Genomic DNA, 24,613 nt, shown 5'->3' on the forward strand with positions numbered 1-24,613 from the left:
ATTAAAGCTAAATAGTAAGTTAAAAAACAGTTAGCAATACAATACATACCAATAAAAACCATGTTCAAAACTGGGTAAAAAATATTATTATTATTATTATTATTATTATTATTACAATGAATATGATGATGATGTCAAATATTTTAAACAACTAATAAATAATAAATAATTTTCAAATTACATACAGATGCTTTCCTGGATTGGTATGAGTCAACAGCCTAATTACGGGAGCAAAGTTCTGACCCCATATTAAATTAGGTTAGGTTGCTGATTTAGCACAAAGACAACAACTGAAAATGCTGAAAGAAATGCAACAGGTAATTGTTTAAGTTATAGCTATTCCTGATTCATGGTAGAAAAGAAAATGGATAAAAAGGTTTAGAGATTAATAAAGATGAAAATTACTAGCAAATTAGCAAATTACTAGCTAACGCTAACTAGCAAGTAGCGTTAGCATGCTAAGCTAGGAGTTTGTTTTTTCAAATGGCCTCTCCAGGTGCTGCGTTTGATCATGCTAATGGGAAAGCAAAGGCAAAAGCTGGGCTTAAGGACAGGAGGAGGGCTTTTGTTGCTTTTGTGGACTGACACCGAAGTTTCTACACAAAAGCTGAACTGCACTGGTGAGTCAAAGCAGCTGAGACTGCACCAAATAAAAGAGGCATAACAGGGAGACAAATGAGGATTAAGGTAGGGTTTGATCAAATATTAAAATGACAATGTCCTTGGATAAAAGGGGTTGTTTTTTATATTTACACACCATGTATTAGAAAAATGCAGTGTTTTAATATCTACAGGTCATTTTATCAGGGACACTTAATTCAACTTCTTATTGATGCAAATGTCTGATGGCAATCAAATAGCAGCAGTTGAATTTATTTAGGTAAGTAAACATGGTCAAGATGACTATGCTGAAGTTCAAGATGAGCCTCAGGATAAAGAATGAGTTGGTATGATTGTTGATGCCGGAGGGGCGGATCTGAGTATTTCTGCTGCACTGCTGGTATTTTCCCACACAGTCATCTCTATGGTTTACTGAAAACGGTCCAAAAAAAGGAAAATATGAGGTGAGTGGCAGTTGTCTTGCCCAACCTTGAAGCAGATGGGTTACAGCCACAGTAGACCACACAGGGTACCAGCTAAGAACAAGAAATTGAGGCTACAAATCACACAGGCTTACTAAAATTAGAAGTAGAAGATTGGAAAAGATGCCTGGTCTGATGAGTCACAGTTTATCCTGCAATACTTGGGTGTTATGGTCACAATTTAGTGTACCGTAAACAACATGAAAGCATGAATCCATCCGGTCTTGTATCATCAGTTCAGGCTGCTGGTGGTTCATTTTTTGTGGGCGGATATTTTCTTGGCACGCTTTGGGATCCTTATTGCCTATTGAGCATCATTTAAACACCACAGCCTGCCTGAGTGTGTCACTGACCATGTTTTTGTGACCACATTGTACCCATTCATGTGATTCTATTCTAACGCTTCCACCTAGATAACAATCCATGTCACAAAGCTCAGTTTATCTCAGACTGGTTTCTTGAACATGGCACTGTACTCAAATGACATCAACAGTCACCAGGTCTCAGTGCACTAAAGCATCTTCGGGATGTGGCGGAACAGCAAATTTGCACTGTGGATGTGCCGATCCTGCAGCAATTATGGGACACTGTCACGTCAATATGGACCAGATGACCCTGATGAAGGCCACAAGCCGAAACGCGTTGGTCAATTATTAAAGTTGTTCATCTTCCCTCAAGTGTTGCTGGAGATCCTGCTTTGTGACGTCAATATGGACCAAAAGCTATGAAAAATGATTCCACCGCATCGTGGAGTCTATGCTACAAAGACTTAAAGCAGTAGATAAGTGGAAACTAACTTAAAATAAAACTTCAATGGATTTTTATTGTATCAATTAAAGCTATAAATTATATCATAAATGTTAAATTGGTTACCAATAATTTATTACTGAACAATTACTGTTAGTGCCTCCATCTAAATTTACTGCAGTATAAAGATAACTAACAGGAAGCTAGTTGTCCCAGCAGCTCTTGAAACAAAGGCTAATGTTTTGTTATATTGATCCAGTTAATTGCACAGTTGCAGCAGCTGGCCCCTGGTGTGCAGGGATTCAAATGGAAGCCCTCCAACCTGGTATGTACACACAAATATAGACATATACACATAACTGGAACCTCTGTGCATTACATCGTCTCTTTTCTTGCTACATCAGCCCTTGCCCGTTTGAAAGAGAGCATGTGTCCCTGTGTGTGGCCATGTAATGAGCCTGACCCTGAGGAGCTGAGTGCCTTCACAGATCTGTATGGTTCCCTCAGATTGCTTCTATCTTTTCAGGTAGAAAAACAACCCAGATGAATTCTGAAATGCATTTTTCTTGTTTTTCAGTCGTAACACAAGTAGTGTGAGTCACATGTTTTTTTTAAATATCTTGCAATGTACAGGTAAAAGACACAAGACACTGCACTTCAGAGTGGCAAGCCCATCTAGAGGCATTCCTGCGCACATTTACTTTGGCTAATGCCGGGGTATGAACAGATCTGTTTCCCCGTCTCGAGCCACATGTTAAGCTTCAAGCAAAAAAAGTTTACATCTTTCTTATTTTTCATAGATACAAATCCACCTCAAACTCAAAATCAACCAGGAGGCCTCGCTGCGGGAATTTAGGTACGAGTGCATCGATGTATATCATAGCTTCTGTTTTTGAAAGCCTCCCTCTTGTTAGAACATCTCACAATTAATGACTTTGCTTTTGGTTCATTAAGGATCTCACTTCATAAACAGAATTTAGCTATTTATTTTTGAATAAGTTTAAAAAGTAACTGCAATATAAAAAAGTTGAAGCAAAAGAGTATTGCCGTAGATCATTGTAACTGCCTCGAGTGGTTTGTCTTGGAGTAAAAACATAAAAACAAGACAAAAGGCTGACTGTGCTAAACCCTCTTGAGTGGAGTCTGGATTGTAAATTAAAAAGGAATGGAAACATCCGTCTCTGTTTTATGAACTGCTGACATAGTCATCTTGCGTTCTTGCAGTGTCAAGGTCAAGAGAAGAGTTGCACTGGCGGACCAACTGTTACTGACCCTGGACGTCACCTGTTCTGTACCGTCAGTAATGCCGCTTTTAAAGGTTTGACCGGAATAAGTGCCTTCTATTGATCCGTCTGATTTTCTCTTCTCCCCTTGAATTTAAAGGCCTCCGTGCTGTGTGAAGAAAGGGTGCTGGTGTGTGAGAGGACACCCTGCTATAGGAGGCAGGTTGCCACTCAGCATCCCACCACAAACCATGGAGCAGGGCCTCTTTGGGGATCTGAGTGTTCAGGTGGTTACACTCCTGACCCCCTGTCTGCTGCCATACCCCAATGTGGCAACAGAACTTACTCACATACAAATATCCTTTTCATGTTTTATCATACATCTGTACCACAGTCTCATTTCCTGTCATGGTAGGCAAAGGAATTGAATACAAGGGGAAATTCAGACTAGGGCCTGACTCATTTCAGGGGTATTTGGGCATCTGATTTGGATTAGTCTTCCTTGACATGTTTCCATGTGTTGGTATACAACCCCAGTAACATTCCTGTCACTGGGCCCTCTGGCTTCTTTCAAAAACTTCCTGCTGTTCTGGACTGTCAAGAGCTGGGACTATATAGAGTTTACTGCTCTTCTTTCAAAGGTAATCACTGCTGGGAACAGCATGTTCTGATGTTCAGGGTGTATTTTAATTCTTTTTGCTGAGAGGTTTGATTTCCCAATACAAAGAGTGTAAAACGAACCTGATGTAGGTCCAAAGTCCGGAACAGTTAATCCTGTCCTTACAGGACATTACGACATTGAAACAATTAGAACTTGGATTTGTTACCTTTCAACTAATTTCAACCACCTGCGTGGGTTTATGAGAGAATGAGCCCAAGCCTGAGGCTGCTAATTAAGACTTTTATGGATCTCATAAGCCCAACACTTGAATGGGAAAGGCAAAACCAAACAGAACAATGGACACAGAACATATAACATAAACAAAAGCATTAAGCACTAAAAGAAAATGGACTACAGAATTTACTTTCTGTCACAACACAGTGGTTGTCCCTGCACACTAAAAACCTGCCTCATGAGAATGAGGTTCATCTGCAACTAATTTGCACTTGACATTTATTTCCAATACAAGATTTAGTGCTTCAGTCACGCTGCAAAATATTCTCATAGCAGCGATTCCAGTTGTGGATAAAGGGTTTGACCTAACTGTCTGTCTTACCCATGAATTACTGTGCTTTTCTTAAAGTAATATACTTAAAAGTTTGTTTTGTTTTTTTCAGAAGGATTTACATAATTTTTCATGCTAATAGCTTTTGGGATGAGCAGTGTTTCATTTTTGTTTCATTGATATTGTCACAGTGACAGTGCAAAAAGCATGTGGAATGTGAACTGTGTGCAACGTGCAGACTGAATGTTTGACTTGATGGCAGTGCCAGATAAAAAGACAGGACAACCAGAGTTGCTGCAAATCTATCAGGACCTGTTTTGTTGCAAAATATTCAGCAGTTGACAAGACACATCCACAAGACCGCCAGTGCCGTGCAAGGAAAAGTCTGTCCCATCAGAGTTACAAAAAGCTTTTAGAGCAATCCATCAAGTTTTTCGGGTTTAAATTTGGACCAAACTGATGGACATACAGGCAGCAGCATTATAGTTTCCCAAAATGTATTTTGCAAGTTAGTTCTATATGGCATATTTGAACAGATAAGATCATTTGACTCGCAGAGTAATAGTCTTATAAATATTATATGGTTTCTCCTGTCAATGAGTACCTAACAAGCAGGACGCTCTTCTCTAAAAAAGACCAAACTGTCTTCTTGTGTCCAGACAGCAGTCCAGTAAAATGAGCCTAATTTAAGTCTTTATTAACCATTTAGTCATTTAGATTTTATTTTAAGCAGTAGTAGCAGGTATTTAAAACCTTACCCTAAAGAGAGCTATCAAAAAGAAACACATTAGTCTGGAAGCTACATTTTAAAAAGACTTAACAGTCGCTGTTTTGCACACAAGGCAGACTGGAGCAGTGTGATTAAACGCACTCATGTGGTGATAACAGTCAAAATGCAGCCCTTTTATCAGAAACTGCTCTTTCACAATAAGTGTCTCCCCCTGTGTATGCAATAAATCATAACTACAAACAAAACCGACAGTCTGTATTAATCAGCAGTAGTCTATCCATTCACATTTACACAATTAAACCTGAAAACGCCCCGTAATCTATTCTGCTTCACACTGTCTCTGACTATTTCCATCTTCCATCAACATTTATCTTATTTAAGAAGTTTGATTTGGGATAAAAAGAAACACGTTTGACACGCTATTTTTTTAATGCTGACATAAAAGGCTGCAATAAATAAATAAATGCCCTTACAATTATCTGCCCAACCCAGAGGTGTGTCTTTAATTGCCAGCATGCTAGATACATGTTATGCTGGTTGTAACCCATGTGTGGCTTCATGCGAACACTGTTTTCTTCTTAAAATTCTTATCTCAAGTCACTCCCACTGTATCCATCTTATTATTTTCTTTACTTTGGCATAAATGTTTCAACATCCCCTGCAGATCTTGTGTATAGCGGCGGTACTGTGTACACAGTAGAGAAAGACAGCTGGGATGATCCAGAGCAGGAATCAAGTCTTCCCACAGTGCAGCAGAGTCTCCTGCTTTTCTTCTTCTTACAGCATAGTGACCCCTTCACCTCCCAGCTCACTGATCTTATGGGTGAGGAACCGCAGCGGCATGTACAGTCACAAAACCCTACACTGTAGACAGCCTGCCTTTCAGTTTTCCAATCCAAACATGCAAATTGTTGATCATTCAGCCACCGAGATGTTGATAGAGCTCCACCTGGAGGACATTCTGAACAACAACAGGCAGGCCCTCGTAGCAGCCGTGCAGACTGAGCTGAGGAACACACTGAAATCACAAAATCACAGAAAAAAGGCATGACAAAGACATACACGCACATGCACAAACACACTAAGTGTCCTACTTCTTTTACTTAAGAGTTTTTAGTCCTGTAATGATAACTATTGCAGTCCATTATCAGAAAATGAATCAGCAACAGTTTTGATCATTGACAGCTTTTCTCTCTTTTCACTAACTATGGATTGAATTGGTTATGCAATTAAGCATTACCCTATACTCTGGTAGATTTTGATGGTTGTTTTACATTCATTTCTAACAGTTATTGACACCAGAAAAAAAAGTAATTGTGTATGTTTGTGTGTATCCTTAAGCAACAAGAGAAGCTGCATGCAGCTGCTGAGGTGATTCTCGGTTCGTCCATGAGTATCGTGAGCAGCAGCAGTAGCATGGACTTCAGAAATGCCTGTCTGAACCGCATGAAGGTGTGGAAAAACTGCTTGTCTCATGGTGTGAAGCAGAACCTGAATACTGTATTCAGAGGCGTTGACAACATGTTAAGTTTGTGTTTGTCAGGTACATGACACACATGAGTTGGCAGCCTCCCTCCGTGAATCACTGTGGAGAGTGACATCATGGAAATTCGTTCCCAAGGCAAAGTGCTTTTCTACTAAGGTGAGTGAGACGCTTGCTTTCCGCCAGCACCACCCAGTTCCTATAGCAGCTCCTCATTACCACTGTACCTCTTACACTGAACCACAATTTAATGCAATGTCATTGTTTTAACAGATGGAAGTACATCCTGAAAACGATGAGCCCACCACAGCAGAAATCTGAGAATCTCTGTGTTTATCTTAAGAGTTCTGTTATGGTTAAAGGCTGCGGAGGCAGCAGAAGAAGGGTTTGAATGTGTTTAAAAAATTTAAAGTGCACCAGTTGTGCTGCCAAAAGCAACATCTGTTTAACCCATAATTTTAAAAGTACAGTTGTTGTTATAGCTTGGTTGCACTGGTTTATTTTTGTAATAATATTCCAAATTGATCTCAGTTTTTTTCTTATCAATGGTTATACCCATAGAAAAATGTCTGTACCATATATCTATTTAGGATGTGAGGCGAAAGAGCCTCTCTTTTTACCTACATCACCATGGTAACCTGGAAAAAAAGCCGTAAAATCAGAGGCAGTGATACCTTTGTATTCGTCACAGATAGCCAGAAGAATGCCCATGAGATCTTTGATGAGTATCTATTGTTGAGATATCTCCCTAAACTGACAAGATTGAACCCTGAAATAGCCCCAGTTCGGATACTCTTCCGTGAAACATTGGCATTCATCACCAAGAACTGTGCAATCAATACAATCAATTTCACTTTGATCTGGTGGCAAACAAAAGTGATTTTCACATCTTTTGGCTATGCGCCAGTACGTTTGAATATTTAAAATTTGTAAAATGTAAAGTTTCAGAGCTCTAACATGCATCCATCCTATTAGAAATAAACAACAGCATTAAAATAATTAACTTGAGTTCAAATGTTTATTTTACCACTTTGTGTGCTAAATGCAAGATTAAAAATTATCTGTTGAATTAATTTCCTGTCTTATTTCTAATAGTTTTGAATTTTACTCGTATTCTTTATAGAATTTGGTCACTATATTATCATTATCTTATATCATTTCTGATAGGAGTAGGTGGCACTCATAGGGATCATTTTATGCAGAAGAAGAGTCATATGAGCAACCCCAACAAGTAATACAATTTGAAATATTATCTAAATTTAGAAAAAACAACACATTAATGATCATATAATTAAGGTAAGGCTATAAATCGGTAAAGGATGCAATTTTGTGCATTCTTATCTGATGTATGCAGTTGTTTAGACCGCAGTTGTTTCTAGAGTGCAAATGAGTCTTAATAGATATAAAAACAGACAATAGGTGTTATTGCAAAAATGAGTCTGTTTTGTGTAACCTGTTATTGCGTATCGTAACAAGTTCCTAATGTGTGGGTATGTGTGCATGGACAAAAAAATGTTAGTGTGTAGCAGTGTTTATGAGTGTGACAGGTTGTTTTTGCACTGATGATGCACTTTGTAAGGTGAGGGGGTAAAAAGTCCATGGGTTTAAAGAGTCCTTTTTGATACTGGTAGCCCTGTTCCTGCATCTGCTGATGTACATATCTTCAATCAATGACGGGCTGCTGCTGCTGATCTTCTGCAAGGACACAACTGCCCACTCCAGAGACTTTCTGCCAGCAGCAAAGCAGTATCATTAACACACACTGCACACCTGTAAAAAGATCTGAGAATTGTGTTACCCAGACCAGTGCTATCCAATAGTTAAACACACATATGTTATCCAGTGATTCCCAGACAACCATGGAGCAGACAACCAGATGATTAAATAAGTATAAATAGATAGTTTGTTGCCACTTGTCTGACCATTATTCAGATAGAATTCTTGCGTCCTTTGTTTTTAATTGTTATTGGATGATTAAACTGTGGGGCGTTTGCGTTTTTCTGCTTCTGAAGTGGGACACTGAAAAAGTTTGAAAAAAAAAACTAAGTTACCAGGACAGGCTTTTATTTTTGTGGGACCGCCAACTTCCGTTTATTACTGTTACGAATGTGACGTACATTCCGGCCGCCAACACGAACAGCGCTTTTTCGCGGTAAAATGAAACAGGCATCAGGTTGACCATTATTATTTAGTTTCTGCTGTCTAACAGCGAACCGCCTGTAGGTAGTATTTAGAAGCCGTGTAGTTAAAACAAAACTAGGGTCGGCGGCATTGTCGCGAAGTAAGAGTAAAGCTAACGTTAGCAGCTATCATCACAACATTGGAGCTTTTGACGTTTTCCACAACGTAGTAACTGTGTATCATAAAACCATGTCGCTAGTAACTACAGAGAGCTTAAAGACTGAGCTGGAAATATTCGATATACCCTATCAAGATGATTCCATCCTCGACAAAAGTAAGTTGCTAACTAAGATGACCGTTTTTCTCATATGGATTGAAGCTTTACACGGGCGAGTGTGTTAGCAAAGAAGCTAAGTGCATTATCACTGTAATCATCGAGGACTCTACCGTACCCAGGATAGCAGTAATGTAGTGTTGTGACATGTTTAAGCTGTTGTCATCAGTCATAATATTTATATACCCATGTGTATGCGATTTTGTTAGTTAAAGCTTTTGACTAAAATAGCATTTTTCTTCTTGATAACTTACTTTCACAAGTCAAGTAAATTAGAAATCTGCTTTTTTTTTTGTTTTGATTTCATTGATACGTCTTTTATAATTACTAAGCCATTTTTAAAGATCAGGAACAGTAATTATTCACTGCAAGTTGTGTCCCACAAAATTAATTCACATTGTACTTGCATCTAATATTTTCTCAGACACTCAGATTAAATCCTAGGTTGTTTTCCCTCATATCTCCTCCATTTCAGTGGTGGAGCAGTGTATTTGTAACAGACTGCATGCACAAGAGATACTGCTTGAGTGGGTTGCCTATAGCGCCACAAAACAAGGCGTGAAGCTCACCACGGACACTCTGGAGCAGTTTGAACATGAGGTAACAGGACCACAGATTTGAATATGCATTACAAATTACTTATTAAATATGCAACAATTTAGTCATTCTCTGCTCCTTATAAATGCAGCATGTTTGTCATCTTACAGGTTTTGAGCAAGAAGATCAAATCCAGAAAAACCTCCCGAAAGGAAGAAGCATCCAGTAGAATGAGAGACATTAGCATGATTGATGATTTGTATCCTTCACGCTGATGCTTGAGCATAAAGACCCGTCCATCTGCACTGCCTGGAGTCACGTGTTTTCTTTGATTTGTGTCTGCTAATGTTGCTGTTGAGTCATAGACTTTGACAAAATGAATCAGAATAAAAGCTGAGGAAGAGGAGGAGGATCTCTTAGATTTTTACTCTACTCCTGCTAAGGTAACCAAACACTTCTTGCTTGTCAGCAGCAGAGTGTTATCTAATCTGAACAAAAGAAATAAAGTTTCGTAACTTTTAAAAAAAAATTATCCATTTATGCTTTAGGTTTTTTTTGTTGATCTGCCTTTAAAAGCTAAGATAAGCTAGATGTAACTCGTGGGTCTCCCGCAGAGTGAGTTTGAGTCTATGTAGACAGACACGATCCTAACTGTGTTTGTTCCTGTCGGTACAGGGCTCTCAGAAACGACCTCTGACGACACCAGAGCGTCCTCATTCAAAGAGAACTGCAGCTCTGATGGCCAGCCCGAGCATACTGCTGTCTCCAGCCAACTTCTCTCCCAAGTACTCTCCACCCCATGCTGCTCTGATTTTTTTTTTTTGAAAACATGAAAATTATGCTCTCTGGTTGTGTTAAAGTTTAAAAAGAAAGCTTTTTTTAAAGATAAACCTTTGTATTTGCATCACTGTCACTTTAAGTGACCTTCTCCCCTTATCTCTTTGGAAGTGCGACACCCTCACAGAAGTACAGCCAGCGGGGAGGAAAGGGAGAGGTGGTGGCCACGTTTGGGGCTGTGCAGGGCACCCGTTGGGTGGGCAGGAAAGACCCAGGTGCAGGCATCCAAGTTGAGATATTGGAAGGACCGGAAGATTCCCTTAACAGCAGCTACAAATACATGTTCCAGAGGCTGCGAGATGTTCGAAACGGTACATAGCTGCACACACTTGATTAAAGATTTCCTGTATGTTTGGGTGTAAAATCACTAAATAAATATACCCCCAGAACATTTGGATAATATTTTTTTTTTCTGGGTCTTTCCCAGTGTTGACAGAGAAGATTGAGGAGCTAGGAGAAGGACTCAGGACTCACTTCAGCATTGAGGAGTTCTCCCCCGTCTCTCTGCCTGCCCAGGTACAGAAGAGATGACACCTCTGGAAAACTTTTAAATTAAAGATTCATCCCCACTGCTTAAACAATAAATTATTAAATAATAGTACATTGCTGTAAAATGTTACGTTACATCACTGAATTGTTTTCTCTTAAAATCATATTTATTGAGGAGTAAAATCAAACCTGCTTATTTGTTTGATTAAAAGTTAACTTCTTTCTTGGGTTTGCGTCTTCTTCCCTCCAGGACAGTATAACTGTGCTAGGACAGATTTGCTGTGACAGTAATGGCAAACTGAATGCACAGTCAGTTCTGCTAGAGGCTGGACCAGAACAAGGTGGTCAGCAAGTACCTGTTGACCTATCGGAGCTTAAAGAGTATTCCCTTTTTCCTGGTCAGGTGAGCTGAATGAAATCGCTTACTTTGACAGATGAAACTAGAAATGGGTATGCCAGTGAGGTCCTTCCTAATGACCAGTCGGTGGTTTCTCCTTTGCCTGTGCACTGAGCCTATGTGCAGCAGGTTATATGGCCACCAAGAGTAACAGAGCATGCCAAGGACATGGGCTTGAGACTGACCCGGTGTCTGACCGAGAGCTCTGACAGTTTTTCCCGCTCATAAAAATAAACTTTCAGAATTATAGGAAACCTTTTATCAGCAGAAGCATGTAGCTTTGTTTTTGCAGCTCTTTCCAACAAACCCACATGTAAGAAAACATTTATCTAAATGCTCCTGTTCTGTTTTTTTTAGGTGGTGGTGATGGAGGGTATGAACACTACAGGAAGAAAACTGGTGGCTTCCAAATTCTATGAGGTCGGTTCTAAGTTGTTGGCTTTAACACTTTTCGCCTGTTTGTGAAAACTCTTGTAACGTTGTTGTGCTTTTAGGCTGTTCCTCTGCCGTTCTACAGTTCTGACATGAAAATGGAGACAGATGAGGGTAAGATCTGTCTGATCAATTTTTCAGATTTAGCTTGAACTTAAAGCCATCTTCTTACACTCCACACTCTTCATTTGTTGCAGAGCCACTGAATGTACTGGTGGCCTGTGGACCGTACGCTCCCTCTGACAGTCTGACCTTTGACCCCCTGCTGGACTTAATCAATGTTATTGTCAGGGATCGTCCTGATGTCTGCCTGCTGGTACAGTCTCCCTTGTTGTTCCATCATAAAACAGACACTATCCATGACAGAATTTCCACTAAAGCTCACATACACACTGTCAGGAGTGTATCTATGAGGGAGACAGTCCTCCCATGACTCTGTGTTTTGTCTGGTTTTCCTATTTCTTGTTTCTCTTCCACAGCTGGGCCCATTTGTGGATTCCAAACATGAACAGATTGAGGTCAGTGGGACAGAGACCGTGTTTTTCTTGTTTTTGAGTGTGCACAACGCAAGGGGGAACCTTTCACGCGCATTTTTGCACAAGTCAAAATGCTTTAAAAGGGATATGTGTGTAGACAAAAACTAATAGGTATCACTTGCTGAATAAATCTTCTGTGTTATCCTTCAAGATATAACACTTAACCCACAAATAAGACGATTAGTTTCAGTGTTTTTGGGTCTGGAAATAAAAAGCGTACCACTGGATTGACCACAATAACAGATCAATGAAACCGACAGGTGCAGTATAGCAATCACAGAAAGTTTTTTGTTTTTTGTTTTTCCATCATAAAATATCGTCTACTCGTACACGTTTTGCATAGAAGGATCTAATTTGAGCTTCTACATCCAAATTTGCAGTGTGAATTCATTTTAATCAACATGTTTGTTTGTTTTTCTTTCTTTGTCATCTCCATGTGTTTCTTAAATAGAAAGCCCAGGTGACTGAGACTTTTGAGAACATTTTCACCAGATGCATTGAAAGCATTGTGGATGGGACCAGAAGGTATGTGTTGTCTAATCAAAGCTCAGAGTCAGACAGCTATGCATGTGACTTCCTTTGTGATGTTAAATTCAGGATCCATATGTGACCTTTTCTGCAATTTTCCAAAAGTTACAGTTTTTTTCGCTTTTGTTTTAAATCTGTGCCTTAAGGACATTATAGCTGCAACCCCGCCTGAAACCCTGCGACTTAACCTGCTTGCAATTGCACATGAAATTTGTCTTTCTTGTTTCTGCGTTTAATTACATATATGTCTGCATAAACTATGTCATCACATTATACAAGTAAGTTAAGACAGGTCAGTCACACTGTAACGATTCGAGGTTTGTTTGTTCGTTTGGTTGTTTTTTTAAACTGTGCTTTCCTCCTGTTCAAATCAGAGTTTCTTTACCACAATGAAGCCTCGTGTTTTCTCGTTTTCTTTAATCCAGTGTTGGCTGTCAGCTGGTGTTTGCGCCTTCTCAGAGAGACGTCCACCACGATTTCATCTACCCACAGCCTCCGTTCAGCCCGCCCCACCCCAGCAAAGAACAGACCCAGGTTAGACACTGTTGTTGCGTGCTGATGAGCACATGCAGCACATTTCTGAGCACTCGTGGCAAACCTTATTTTAATAGTGTAGCATTGTTTGTCTTTAATATGGTTTTCAGTCCCGGAGATGTCATGCGTAAGTGTCAGGTTATATAATGTTTGTCTTCATGCTTTGCAGCGTGTCACCCTGGTCCCTGACCCCTGCACCCTGCTGATTGACGGGGTGACTATTGGCTTGACATCAACTGACATCCTCATCCACATGGGTGCAGAGGAAATCAGCTGGTGAGTGAGGCTGTTTTCTAATTTGCACCAAATTCTGACATCAAGGTGGCAGATCAGAAACACCAAAGTGAGTTACTGACCTACATTTTTATGCAGATTTATAAAGAACAGGGCTGACCGTTTTCTTAAATTATTCACATGATCATATTTTCCAGTGAAGGTCATCGGTGTACATAGTTGAAATTGATGTTTTGCATTGCAGTGGAACCGGCTCAGACAAATTCTCACGTATACTGAAGCACATGCTCACACAGCGGAGGTAAATCCTGAAGGAGTTCAGATCTATTTATTTATTTGAGGTCACGTATTATTAGTGATCGTGTCCATGTTCTCATGTCCAGTTACTACCCACTGTATCCGCCTGCGGACGAGGTAAATATGGATTATGAGAAGTTCCAGAGCTTCGGCCAAATGCCGCTCACCCCCGACATCCTTGTTGTTCCCTCTGAAATGCGCTACTTTGTAAAGGTAAACAACTCGTCTTCCCCTTGACATCCTTTAAATACACATTTATTGAGGTAATTGATTGCAGGATCATCAGTTATTGCATTGATAATATAAAGTAAAACATGTTTTTTTTTAAACACGTGACAATTTTTTTGATGAGTTTTTACGAGTGTTATGTCATCTAAAATCTCCTCCCATGTTCAGGACGTGGTCGGCTGTGTGTGTGTCAACCCTGGGCGGCTGACCAAAGGCCAGGTGGGCGGGACGTACGGGCGGCTGCTCATCCAGCGCAGCCCTCAGTCAGAAGACGGGAAGAGGGTGAGCCCATGTTTGACTGCTCAGGTGGTGAAAATCTAACAAGAGTGCAGACTTTCACTTCTAATTGTCACCAGAAATGAGCTGGTGTAACCAGGACCAGCTGTGCTACAGGCATGCTGCTGGAAAACAATTTCAAATTATTTTGTATATTGGTTTATTTTTATACCTTGAACATGTTGAAGTGTACTGTGCTCATAACTGATGGATTATCAGTCAAATACAGCAGCAATAATTTCTTTTTCAACAAATGATTGTTGCCCTTTGTACAGCTTTTGTAACATTGTGTCTCTTCCACTTAAGTTTTATTGTTGTCCAGATTTTTTTTATCTTCCTGTGTCTCTAACAGGAGGAAAAAGTAACACGCTGAAAAATCCTGTTGCTTTTGTAGCTCAAAATGAAAATAATTTTGTGTTTGCAGGGAAGTCTGAGTACAGTCTGTATTCCAGTTTAAGATTGTAACATTCAAAAATGCCTTTAATTAAAACAAGAAGAAATAAAACAGTTATTAAATAGCCTGTTGTTTCTGTTTTTAATGCATTATTATAAAACTAATTATAATACTCTGCAGTACTTTATTTTGAATGTGGTTTTGTCTCTTTTAACTTGCACAGCAGTACATTTAGTCATAAAAATGATCAAACTCATCAGAGTCGTTTGGGTCCTCCGTCTTCGGCTTGTCGTGCTCCACTTGAAAAATTCCCATGTTGTGAAAACTCGCTGGAAAATAAATTGAGCATAAATCAGAAGTCCTGCAGCCTTTCTAATGTTACTGTAAAGACTGGTTATACTGTACCTTTGGGCTTCTCTTCACCTCTCAGATGCTTTTCTCTACAAGGTAAAAGAAAAGTAAGAGGCACGTTTCACATTCTAATTTAAGTCAGTCAGTTGAAAGAGTACTTACTTTTGCTGAGTTTCTTCTTGAGGCGCAAGAAGGTTCTCAATATCCTCTTCATCACTGACTTCGTTTGAGTCGTCATTATCAGATCCTGTTTTACCCTCTTCCTGTTCCTGAGCTGCCTCCTCGGTTATAATCTGTGTAGATCTAAAAACAGGATCACATTAGATTTTTTGTTGTGATGTCTGTGAGGAATATTTCAATCCTTCACCGTCTTACCTCTTTTCTTGTGGTGTGACGATGCAGTCGTCTGAATCTATCTGATCTTCCTCACTCCCGTGTTCCTCTTCCTCTTCGCTTTCGTCATCCTCCTGTTGATTCAAGTCCTCATCCTCTTCTTCTTCACTGCCTTCACTTCCATCCTCTTCGTCCTGAGAGGAGGCAGCACCCTGTTTTCTGTTCTCAGTGCCTTCGTTCTTCAGCCTGATTGACTGTTCTTCACCTCCCTGCTCCTCCATTTCATCACCTGTAGATGTCTCTGCTTCCTCCTCTGTTGCGTCCTTGGCAGAAGCACCATCACCTTGTTTGGTATCACTGTCATCTTGTTCTTTATCTGTTTGACTCTTCTCTTTTTCTTCACCGTCTTCTTTAGCTTCCAGGTTTTCCTCTGTCTTACCTTTAACTTTTTCTCCTGTGCTGCTTTGCTCAGCACTGCTACTGTGCTGCTCTTCTACTTCACTGACATCATCGTTTTTATTCTTTGCACTGTCACTTTCTGATTCCTTCTCCCGCTGGGATCCTGACTCTTTGCGTCTGTTTGTTTTCTCTTCATGATTTTGATTCCCTGCTTTTTCACCCTCGTATGCCTCATTCAAACTTCCTGACTCCTCACCAGTGTCCTGACTCTCCGAGTCACCTCCCTTACTCGCAGTCCTTTCCTCTGCCTCCTGAGATTCTGGTGATTGAACAGAAAGCTCCCCACTTCTCTTTCTCCTTCTCCTACTGCTCCTCAGGCTTTTCTCTGAGGAGGCATTGCTTTCTGAACTTTGGGCCACTTTAACTGAGTGAATGTGAATGGCACTCGAATTCCCAGAAAACCTAAAAGATGGAAGAATGGATGAATGAATTTGCCAGTCTAAAACAGTAATAAGTATTAAGAAATAAAGCAAGAGGAGAACACTTGTTTCTGATCTGTGCTGTGATCAAAGGCAAGTAATTGCACCAGAAAGATTAGGACACACATAAATCAACTACATTTTTTTTTTTTTAAAGGAGACAGGAATGCGCCTATAAATTGAGGGGGGTATTGATGAAGGGTATTCAGAACACATTTAGCAGACTGGTGCAGCATGAAGGGAAGAAACTAAGGGGAGATGATACATCAGTGGGATCCAATGAATTCAAAGTCACATCTACAAGAATGCTGCTTACTCCTGAGGGCTGCATCTCTCTCTGTCTGAAGAGACATGCTGTTTTCTTCCTCCCTTCTCCTTCCCCGCCTTTTTTCTGGAATCCTTGCCACTCTCACTGCTCTCACTGTGACTGCTGGACAGACGGACTAGATACAGAATGTACGAACACAAAACAAGTCCACACACATGCTGAATACGCACAAAGACTCGTGTAAGAAAAGTGTTTATTTTTGTGTATTCACCTGGTTTAACGTCTAACTCGTGGGACGAACGACTGCTGCTGCTTCTGATGCTCCTCTCCCTCTGTGAGCTCAGCACTCTGCTCATTTTATCCTCCTCTCCTACAGTCTGCGAAACCCTTGAGTCACGTAAAGGCTCCTCCATATAAAGCTGGCCCCACAGGGCCTCGGAGTATGATGGAGTTCCAGTTGCACCAGCAGGCTGGTACCAGGGGTAGTCAGGCTGTAGGGAAGCCCTGCCTTGTAGATCCTGCCTGTGCCAGGGATGATGGTACTGTCCGGGTGCGGAGGCGGGATAGTAAAGCGGATATGGGTGAGGAATGATGGGTGGAACTCTGGTAGGAAATCTGGCTATCTGGGATTGACTGCAGCTCAACCAGGAGGACTGCGTGTGGGGAAGATGGGAGGAGCCATCTTGGTTGTAGTCAGAGTAACCTTGAGGTGTAGCAGTTTTTTGTGGCTCCGTGGGTGGACCTGAAAACAAGGATACATGTTCGACTGGTGTTTGTCACACTAACACAGGACTTTAAATAAAATATTTGAACGCCTCAATCTTCAAGATAACACATGAGACCAGATTATTACCACTAAACCATAAATGTGATCTAGTCATTTCCTAAAGTGAGCCCCACAGCATAAAGACTTACCTGCAGAAGATTTCATCACGTCCGTGTTCTTTAAACATGACTTCAAATAGTCGTCCATTTTCTGTTGAAGAAACAGTTTCTTTAATACACTGTCAGAAAGACATGGCATCAGTTGTAAATAAAGAAAAATGACTTTGGATTTTGGAACATGGATATTCTTAATCTCCTTGCATTTGTCATTTTGAGGTGAGAGGAAGTGGAAACATTGAAAGTGCTATCAAATACAGCTGTGATCAGAAATATACATACACTTATGATGGGCATGAACGTCACTGTCATTTTGATTGTTTCATGATTTCTTTGAACTGTTGGGTGGAATGATTGTAAAGCATACATATTTAATGACTTTAAAAAAACAAGAATTGGGTGCACAAATTTGCACGCCCCCACTAACACATGGTTAGATGAACCAGCAATCAACAAGCTTTTGGCATAATTATGGTTGGATATTTGACCCCTCCTCTTTGCTGAATTGGTAGAGTTCATTTCAATTGGTTGGTTCCTGGCATTGACTCAACTTTCAAGCATCCATGCATTTTCAATAGGGTTGAGGTCCAGCTTTGGGAAGGCCATTCCAGAAGCTTAATGTTAGCTGGCCTTATCCATTCCATAATGCTACCTCCACCATGCTTTACAACAGTTTTCTTCAGTTTGAAAGCCTCATCTTTACTCCTCCAAACACACCTGTTGTCATTGCCGACATAAATCGATCTTTGTCTTGTCTGACTATAAAACCTGGGTGTTTGACTTTTCTGTGTAGGGAGCTGCAAATTTTAGTCGGGCTTGAAGTTGTTGATTTAGTAGCAGTGGCTTCTTTCTTGGTCGGCACCCTCTCAGTCTATGGGAATGTAAAATTAGCTTAACTGTGGACAGTGACGCTGGTGTACCGGCAGTTTTCCAGTTCATGAAAGGCTTGAGCCTTTGTGGTTCCTGGATTGTTCCTGAATATCTCAGCAAAGTGAATAAATCTGAATAAATTGAGTTAAATATAACTAATTAAACTGATTATCCTGGAATCTACAGTTATTTAGAAATGGTTCCAATAGACCTTCCCAAAAAGTAAATCTACAGCTCTCCCTCTTAGATCTTCCCGAAGTTCCTTGGACTTTCCCATTGTTCATTGAGTCTAGTGAGTCCTTTTTCATGCAGGCAAAGAGAAGCTACCAAATGTGGTCAATTGTGTTAAAAGACTTTGTAGAAGCTTCAGCACCATTAAAATTAAAACGTGTGTACGTATAATTTTGACCCTGTGTGGATTAGAAAAGATCTAAAATAAATTCTAACTTGTACACCCAATTATTTAGCGTCATTATTAAAGATGTATGCTGTACAATCATTCTACCCTGGAAAAAAATAATAATTAAAAGCCCAGAATTACATTCATGCCAACGAGAGTGTATGTAAACACAACTGCAAGTAAGGCAGCAAATACAGAACCAGCTCTACATTTTGACCAGACACTTTAACTTTGTGAATAATCAGCTCGCCATGCTGTGCATTACTTGTACCTTCTTCTGAGCTGCCTGTCTCTTCTCCTTAAGTTGCTGCTTCCAGCGGGGGGAGTTCTCCTCCAGGTATCTCTCATACTCCATCTGCAGGGGTCAAAGCAATAGTTTATTTTAAGAGCTTCACGAGGAAAGAATAGATTTCTTCCAGTGTGTTTAATGGGTCTGTTTTCTGCACGTCTACACACCCGAATCACTTTCATGGCAGCATTGCGGGCCAACATCCCTTTCAGTGTGTCCTGGGCCTTCTCAAACTGCTGCAGCAGCTGCCTGTTTTGTTGCTGGGCTGTGTGCTCTCTTTCCTTCAGCTCCTGCCAGCGTTGCTGCAGGTGCATCACTCTTGAATAGGACACACACATAAAAACTTGGAGTTTAAAAAACACTTACTGAGAAAGCATCTCGCTAACTTACAGATGATCCTGAGTGTGAAGAGCTGAAGGGTCATCTTCCAACAACACCAGCTTGTTAACACTGTAAGAGAAAGAGGTCATGAAGCAGCAGGATGGTCATCTAAGCCACACACACACACTTTCCATCTACATACAGCCCATTTTTCCAGAAGACATGGCAGCATCTGCTTCTTAGACTTGCCAATAAAACTAGTCTTGACTGTGAACATTACTTTTCATATAAAAACTGCATACACACTTAAATTATGTCACATTTTAAGAGTTTAAAAGATTTTAAAGACAAAATCATCCACCATTCTCTGCAAATGTGGTACCATTTAGGTGGTCTAACCTCTTATTTCCACAGATTTGTCTTTCTTTGGTGAAAGTGTTTTTTTCTGAGCAGTTCAGACGCCCAAGAGACAGCAAATTTTCCTTTGGTGCAGCCATGACTGTGGGCTCTCAGTAGATGAGGAGATTACCAGGGATTAAAGACTGTGTTTCAACAGGGGAGGGACCAAAGACATGCTGTCCAATCAACATATCGACATGCTAATGAGGTTAAACAGCAGCGAGGTCAACTTTATTGGTAAGTGGGTAACCAAGTTATTGGAACTTGTATTTATGCAAATGTGTGAGCCCTTAGTATAACATAATCAAAATGATTTTTATACCTAATATCTGGTATTTTGAGGGCATGTAGCAGGCATCAGTGGAATGCCATCTATAATAATCTATGTGTAACACTGAAGCTGCAAGAGGTGGAGGTGTGAAGGCTGATAAATTTAAATACCTGGGGTCAACCATCAAAACCAATGGAAACTGCCTAAGAGGTGAAGAAGACTGTACAGGCAAAGTGGGGTGGGCAGAGATGAGTGCCAGGGGTGATCTGGGACAGAAGGATAGCAGCAAGAGTGAAGGGTATGATGTACAAGATGACAGTGAGAGTGAGACACAGTTGAAGATGCTCAGATTTTCATTAGGAGCGATCCAGGATGTACAGGATTAGAAATTAGTCTATCATTTCTATAATGAAAAATTCATGTGATACTTAGGGCCGAAGGTGAGCTTCTCTGACTTGGAGAAAATTTGATTCACCTTCAAACCAGAAGTAATAAAAAATATTTTTGCAGTTCTGTCGCAAAAAGTACACCTGCTACAAAACTGAACAGATTAACAAGAGGAGAAGCTGCTTTGTTTTCTCTCTTTCTTCAAAACAGGGTTGTGGTTGAAGCAAATTTACACCAAAATGGTGCCTGCTGGCACACAGAAATACATTTTGGGACGTAAAAAAAACGATACACACAGTTATATACAAATAAAGGGCTAAAGGCGAGTGATTTAGTCATGTTTTACCCATGGCAAGTTAGAGGTGGAACCAAAGTATATTGTTGCATTGCGGATATATTTTCATGTAACACCTACTAGCAGACGAGATTCCGTCCACAATCAGAGATCGTGCTTGTCAGTGAGGTTTTTAAAGATTAAAACGGTACCATTTATTTTCTTACGCTACTGTAACTTTCCGGAAGACACGTAAGGCATTTTTTATTTCATGTGTTTGACTTCATCTCACGCGAGAGGCTAATTTAGATTGTTTTAGGCTAGTTAAACTAGCCAACGCTTACCGCTGTGCGTCGGCTAAAGCATTCCTTCCGCTTTCCGTATTCACTTTTAGGTGCAGTTTCAAATAAAACATGACGAGTATAGCTAGTAAGGTGTTTTGCAGGGTGGAGAAGATGTGTCACTACCTCCCTGTGGTCCTTAACACGTTCCTGGTTTTCTCCATAACCGGAGAGGTGAGTTACCTGGTGTCGGTGGAGGCTCCGCTGGAGCCAGACCAGAAGAAGACTCAGTGGTCCTCTCGGTGGAAATTAATCCACTTGCTGGCCCAGTATTTCATGTTGGGGAACATCTGCTGGAACGCCCTGCTCTTCATGAAAACTAGTCCCAGCATCAAGGGAGTGTTCCTGGGAGGAGAAGTCCTCGGCCAAGGGTGGAGGTGAGGATTAAACAGCTGTAGAAATGGAACATTTGATGCACAGCACATTGTATGTTTAATATTGCCACCTATCTACGGCTACCTGCTTTGTGCGCTTCGGGTTTGTTGTTGTTGTCGTCATGATTTGATAAGAATCTTGATTTAAATAATGTTCTGGGCAGCTAATTTGTATTTTGTAACCTTCATAAAGCATCGAATCAGAAAAACTACTTCCTGTATGCTTCCCTATCCTGCCCAACATAAGGTATAAGCAAGGCAGAGGCAAGAGTTCCTTGACATATTGTTTTAGGCTTTAAAGAAAGACAAGCTAGGAAAAACACTGAATCCTAACAGATTATTTGTGACTTAGATGTGAGATGAGATGTTTATGTTTGAGTGAAGTGATCAGATTAAATTTGCAGTAAATCTTTGCTTACAACTGTGCAATGCGATAAAAAGGGTGAGGGTGGGGGGGATTACATAACAAAATTTAGCATTGCATAACATGTACTGCATGTTAACAAGAAATATAACCTCTGCTGACAACTGAACCAGATTGTAGGTTTTCTAAAAATCTGAAAAATGCGAGATCGGGAACCATAAATAATTAATTTAACGGCAGCAAAGAAGTGAGATTTTTGCTTTTTGCCATATCTAAAGTTTGCTTCACACTTTATTCCAAAGCAGGTGTTTCTTTTAATTATTAACGTGTGGCTCAACACAATCTTTATTTTTGATGCTCACAATAAAATAGATTTACTAATAACCATACATTAAAAAAATCTGTCTTTTATTCAAAGGTACTGTTACACATGTGAGACGCACACTCCTCCGCGCTGTTCCCACTGCTACGACTGCAAGGTGTGCGTGCTGCGGCGGGATCACCACTGCGTCTTTTTTGGCCAGTGCGTGGGCTTCCGCAATTACCGCTACTTCCTGAGCTGCTTGTTTTTCATGTGGTCGGGGCTCCTGTACGCCACCCTGATGAACGCAGAGGTCTTCATTGTCATCTTGAAGGAGGGTGTGACGGTACACAGCATCCTGCTGCTGCTCATACCCTGGATCATGCTTGTTTCAGGTACGACCTGGTTTGTCACAGCTGGAGTGCACATTATTACTGTGATTTGGCACTCTGTTTGAACTTATAGATGTTGCTAAATGAACATAATGTATTAAAACTGAAGGAAAGAGGATACTGTCATCTCTGCTTAAAGAAAAATTCTCGTTATTGCTGTCTGATTTCGCTTGGTATTGGCTGATATTCCCACTGTTGACTGGTATCATTACTGATCACATATCTTAGTAACCACAAAAAAAAAATCAGCTAAATGTCAATATCAGATCCAAATATACAGTTAGTTCATCTCCATTATTTTTACATCTCTGACTATTAAGATCTATGAAAAAATAGTTAGAATTATTCAGAAATACATATTTTAGTTTGTATTTCAGAAACTCTACGGGTTAAGTAAAACTGATACTGTCCTCTTGCCTCTGGTTGATTGGTGATGAGATGAATCACAGACCTCAGTTTGCCTGGATTTGTAATCACTTGCTGTGATTTAATGTGTGCTGCTGTTCCTCGTCACCCCAGGCCAGGTCTCAGCGCGTGCCTTTGCCTTCGCATTCATCGCAGACACATGCGTGGTGGGTTTCCTGCTGGTGTCTTCCTTCTTCTTCTTCCATCTCTACCTGCTGTTTCGTGGTCAGACCACCAGGGAGTGGTATTCCTCCCGCCGACCCTACAGCCTGGGACTCTTTGGCAACCTGCATCACACGCTGGGCCTGCGTTGGTACATCTGCTGGCTCTGCCCTCTCATCCCCTCGCCACTGCCAGGAGACGGCATAAACTTCCAGGTCACAGGATCGCTGGAGCCCTCGCGGTAACAGGTGCTGATCGGAGCGGACCGAGTGTCTTTACTTTAATGGTGGTGGTTAATGTTATCGGGAGCAGCAGGGGAACTCATCTTAGTTCAAGAAGAGGTAGCTTGGAGTGGGAAGAAAGCAGAATTGTCTGTGGCTGTGTAATGTGTTGGTGGGTGTAACTCACTGCCAGTGTCTACTCTGTAGATTCTGTGCTGAGACAAAGAAATTAAGGGTCTTCTTTTGGTGGTACATTGATCTTAAATGGTAATCCGTACACTCAGCAAGGCTGGCCTCAGAAAATGAACACAGAAACTCAATGTGTTCATCTTGCAAGCGAGCACTGATAATACATGTTTAAAAATAGCACTGAAATAAGAATGTATTTTGACTGAACAACGTTCAGTTTTAATCCTTGTTGAGAAGCACTCACAATCTCTGACAGTGACGCCTCGTGGGAGTGTTGATAATAGCTGCTTTCTTGGGTTTTCCCTACGCTGAGGCTGCCTAAATCCGAACGTTACACAAGTGTGGCTTACGCAGTTCCTGATTACTCCACTGGACTGTAAAATGCACAATCATTTGCCTCTATTTTGCTGTTGCTCTGAGGATGCTCCTGAGTTTATTAAACTGACCTTTTTAATTGGATTCTGCTGTGGCAGGTGGAACAGTGGGAGACACAAAGGAGCAGTCTTAATGTCTTCAGCACAACATTAATTTGAAATAAATAAAAATAAACACTGAAATGGTGTGGAAAAAAGTGCAATTTATGACAGTTTACGTTTAGTGAATGCAGTATTTAAAATGTACATGCTTATGATGTGTGAACAGTTTTGCCTCCATGCTTGATATTTCATTAAGCAGCATCTGTGTCCTCATTCTGTACCCTATACGTTACATACTCTATAGAAATCTTTAGAGCGTCCTGTTTTTGCCTATAATTACCAGTTTTTGCATACAAACACATTCAAACTGTTATAATTGATGGCTATAGAGTCTTTCTTTTTTTCACGAGGTATCCCTGTAACTGTTTACCTGTCTTGAGTGTACTTCATCCTGTCAAGTGCTTCAGTTCAGAATAATATGGAAGAATGCGAACATGTCAGTTTTAATTGATGCCAAATGAATTTCCTTTACCTCCATGTATTTTACTCCTTGGCAGCTTTTATTTTTCTTATTTTAATTCTTCTGGCCTAAGTGTATTGGAAAAATTACAAGCCTTTTTTGTTTGTTTGTACTGGTCACTAAATTTTATATTATTATTCTTTACAACTGTTGTTAGTTCCTTGCCAAAAGATATCATTTTGTTTGGTTGATTATTGGGTTTTGCCTTTTAAAGGTGTTTTCTTGAAGGGATATACCACTGAGAAATGTTTAATTTTAATATTATTCTATTTTTGTTAAAGTTGTTGTGCTGAAATAATTAAATTTTGGGTTTCAAAAGTTTTAACTTTTTCTAATTTGCATCACTTTAAACTGCAATTGTTGTCATATTTGACTAATAAAAATAATTCTTATTCCAAAA

The 24,613-nt window shown here is 40.3% G+C and overlaps 4 protein-coding genes across 7 annotated transcripts; 3 read left to right on the plus strand and 1 right to left on the minus strand.

The window, feature by feature from the left end:
* Nucleotides 1–191: 191 nt before the first annotated feature.
* zgc:195212 (DUF4554 domain-containing protein) lies at nt 192–7,485 on the plus strand. Of its 4 annotated transcripts, none has more exons than XM_040016629.1 (14): nt 192–317; nt 497–620; nt 2,089–2,154; nt 2,234–2,355; nt 2,463–2,546; nt 2,630–2,685; nt 3,054–3,125; nt 3,213–3,408; nt 3,570–3,693; nt 5,613–5,771; nt 5,872–5,993; nt 6,290–6,400; nt 6,478–6,590; nt 6,705–7,484. In XM_040016629.1, the coding sequence occupies exons 1-13, from the start codon at nt 297–299 to the stop codon at nt 6,544–6,546; spliced, it is 1,326 nt and encodes a 441-aa protein (XP_039872563.1). In that variant the 5' UTR covers nt 192–296; the 3' UTR covers nt 6,547–6,590; nt 6,705–7,484. The 4 variants fall into 4 exon arrangements, with proteins under 4 accessions (XP_039872563.1, XP_039872561.1, XP_039872562.1 ...); XM_040016627.1 differs by having other exon boundaries at nt 6,492–6,590; nt 6,705–7,483; XM_040016628.1 differs by having other exon boundaries at nt 2,101–2,154; nt 6,492–6,590; nt 6,705–7,483.
* A 1,043-nt stretch (nt 7,486–8,528) lies between these two features.
* pola2 (polymerase (DNA directed), alpha 2) lies at nt 8,529–14,722 on the plus strand. The gene is made up of 18 exons (XM_040015565.1): nt 8,529–8,886; nt 9,362–9,486; nt 9,594–9,682; nt 9,809–9,866; nt 10,099–10,208; nt 10,372–10,571; nt 10,688–10,776; nt 11,000–11,152; nt 11,504–11,566; nt 11,641–11,692; nt 11,776–11,894; nt 12,058–12,096; nt 12,566–12,639; nt 13,068–13,176; nt 13,346–13,452; nt 13,655–13,711; nt 13,794–13,920; nt 14,104–14,722. Exons 1-18 carry the CDS (start codon nt 8,802–8,804, stop codon nt 14,254–14,256), a joined length of 1,809 nt encoding a protein of 602 aa, XP_039871499.1. The 5' UTR covers nt 8,529–8,801; the 3' UTR covers nt 14,257–14,722.
* LOC120723820 (cilia- and flagella-associated protein 251-like) lies at nt 14,723–21,159 on the minus strand. Its single transcript, XM_040015564.1, has 12 exons — nt 21,053–21,159; nt 20,038–20,133; nt 19,267–19,326; nt 19,044–19,194; nt 18,859–18,942; nt 17,351–17,411; nt 16,707–17,177; nt 16,484–16,610; nt 15,332–16,150; nt 15,119–15,259; nt 15,011–15,045; nt 14,723–14,934 (listed from the first exon to the last, which is right to left on the minus strand). The coding sequence occupies exons 2-12, from the start codon at nt 20,049–20,051 to the stop codon at nt 14,837–14,839; spliced, it is 2,061 nt and encodes a 686-aa protein (XP_039871498.1). The 5' UTR covers nt 20,052–20,133; nt 21,053–21,159; the 3' UTR covers nt 14,723–14,836.
* On the plus strand, nt 20,635–24,531 carry zdhhc24 (zinc finger DHHC-type containing 24). Its single transcript, XM_040015583.1, has 3 exons — nt 20,635–21,246; nt 22,026–22,303; nt 22,820–24,531. The coding sequence occupies exons 1-3, from the start codon at nt 20,942–20,944 to the stop codon at nt 23,110–23,112; spliced, it is 876 nt and encodes a 291-aa protein (XP_039871517.1). The 5' UTR covers nt 20,635–20,941; the 3' UTR covers nt 23,113–24,531.
* Nucleotides 24,532–24,613: the final 82 nt, after the last annotated feature.

The sequence above is a fragment of the Simochromis diagramma genome, unplaced genomic scaffold, assembly GCF_900408965.1.
Source record: "Simochromis diagramma unplaced genomic scaffold, fSimDia1.1 OVJJ01000685.1, whole genome shotgun sequence".
NCBI lineage: Eukaryota > Metazoa > Chordata > Actinopteri > Cichliformes > Cichlidae > Simochromis > Simochromis diagramma.

Excerpts from the sequence above, each read along its gene's own strand:
- zgc:195212 (XM_040016627.1), top strand. The coding sequence starts at position 297 with ATGCTGAAAGAAATGCAACAG. Across the intron at positions 621-2,088 it reads ACAAAAGCTGAACTGCACTG|TTAATTGCACAGTTGCAGCA; the intron begins GTGAGTCAAAGC and ends ATATTGATCCAG. Across the intron at positions 3,409-3,569 it reads CAGAACTTACTCACATACAA|GTGTTGGTATACAACCCCAG; the intron begins ATATCCTTTTCA and ends ACATGTTTCCAT.
- pola2 (XM_040015565.1), top strand. The coding sequence starts at position 8,802 with ATGTCGCTAGTAACTACAGAGAGCTTAAAGACTGAGCTGGAAATATTC. Across the intron at positions 10,777-10,999 it reads CCGTCTCTCTGCCTGCCCAG|GACAGTATAACTGTGCTAGG; the intron begins GTACAGAAGAGA and ends TCTTCCCTCCAG. Across the intron at positions 13,712-13,793 it reads CACATGCTCACACAGCGGAG|TTACTACCCACTGTATCCGC; the intron begins GTAAATCCTGAA and ends TCTCATGTCCAG.
- LOC120723820 (XM_040015564.1), bottom strand. Across the intron at positions 16,611-16,706 it reads CGAGTTAGACGTTAAACCAG|TCCGTCTGTCCAGCAGTCAC; the intron begins GTGAATACACAA and ends TTCTGTATCTAG. Across the intron at positions 14,935-15,010 it reads AGGTGAAGAGAAGCCCAAAG|CGAGTTTTCACAACATGGGA; the intron begins GTACAGTATAAC and ends TTTATTTTCCAG.
- zdhhc24 (XM_040015583.1), top strand. The coding sequence starts at position 20,942 with ATGACGAGTATAGCTAGTAAGGTGTTTTGCAGGGTGGAGAAGATGTGT. Across the intron at positions 21,247-22,025 it reads GTCCTCGGCCAAGGGTGGAG|GTACTGTTACACATGTGAGA; the intron begins GTGAGGATTAAA and ends TTTTATTCAAAG. Across the intron at positions 22,304-22,819 it reads CTGGATCATGCTTGTTTCAG|GCCAGGTCTCAGCGCGTGCC; the intron begins GTACGACCTGGT and ends TCGTCACCCCAG.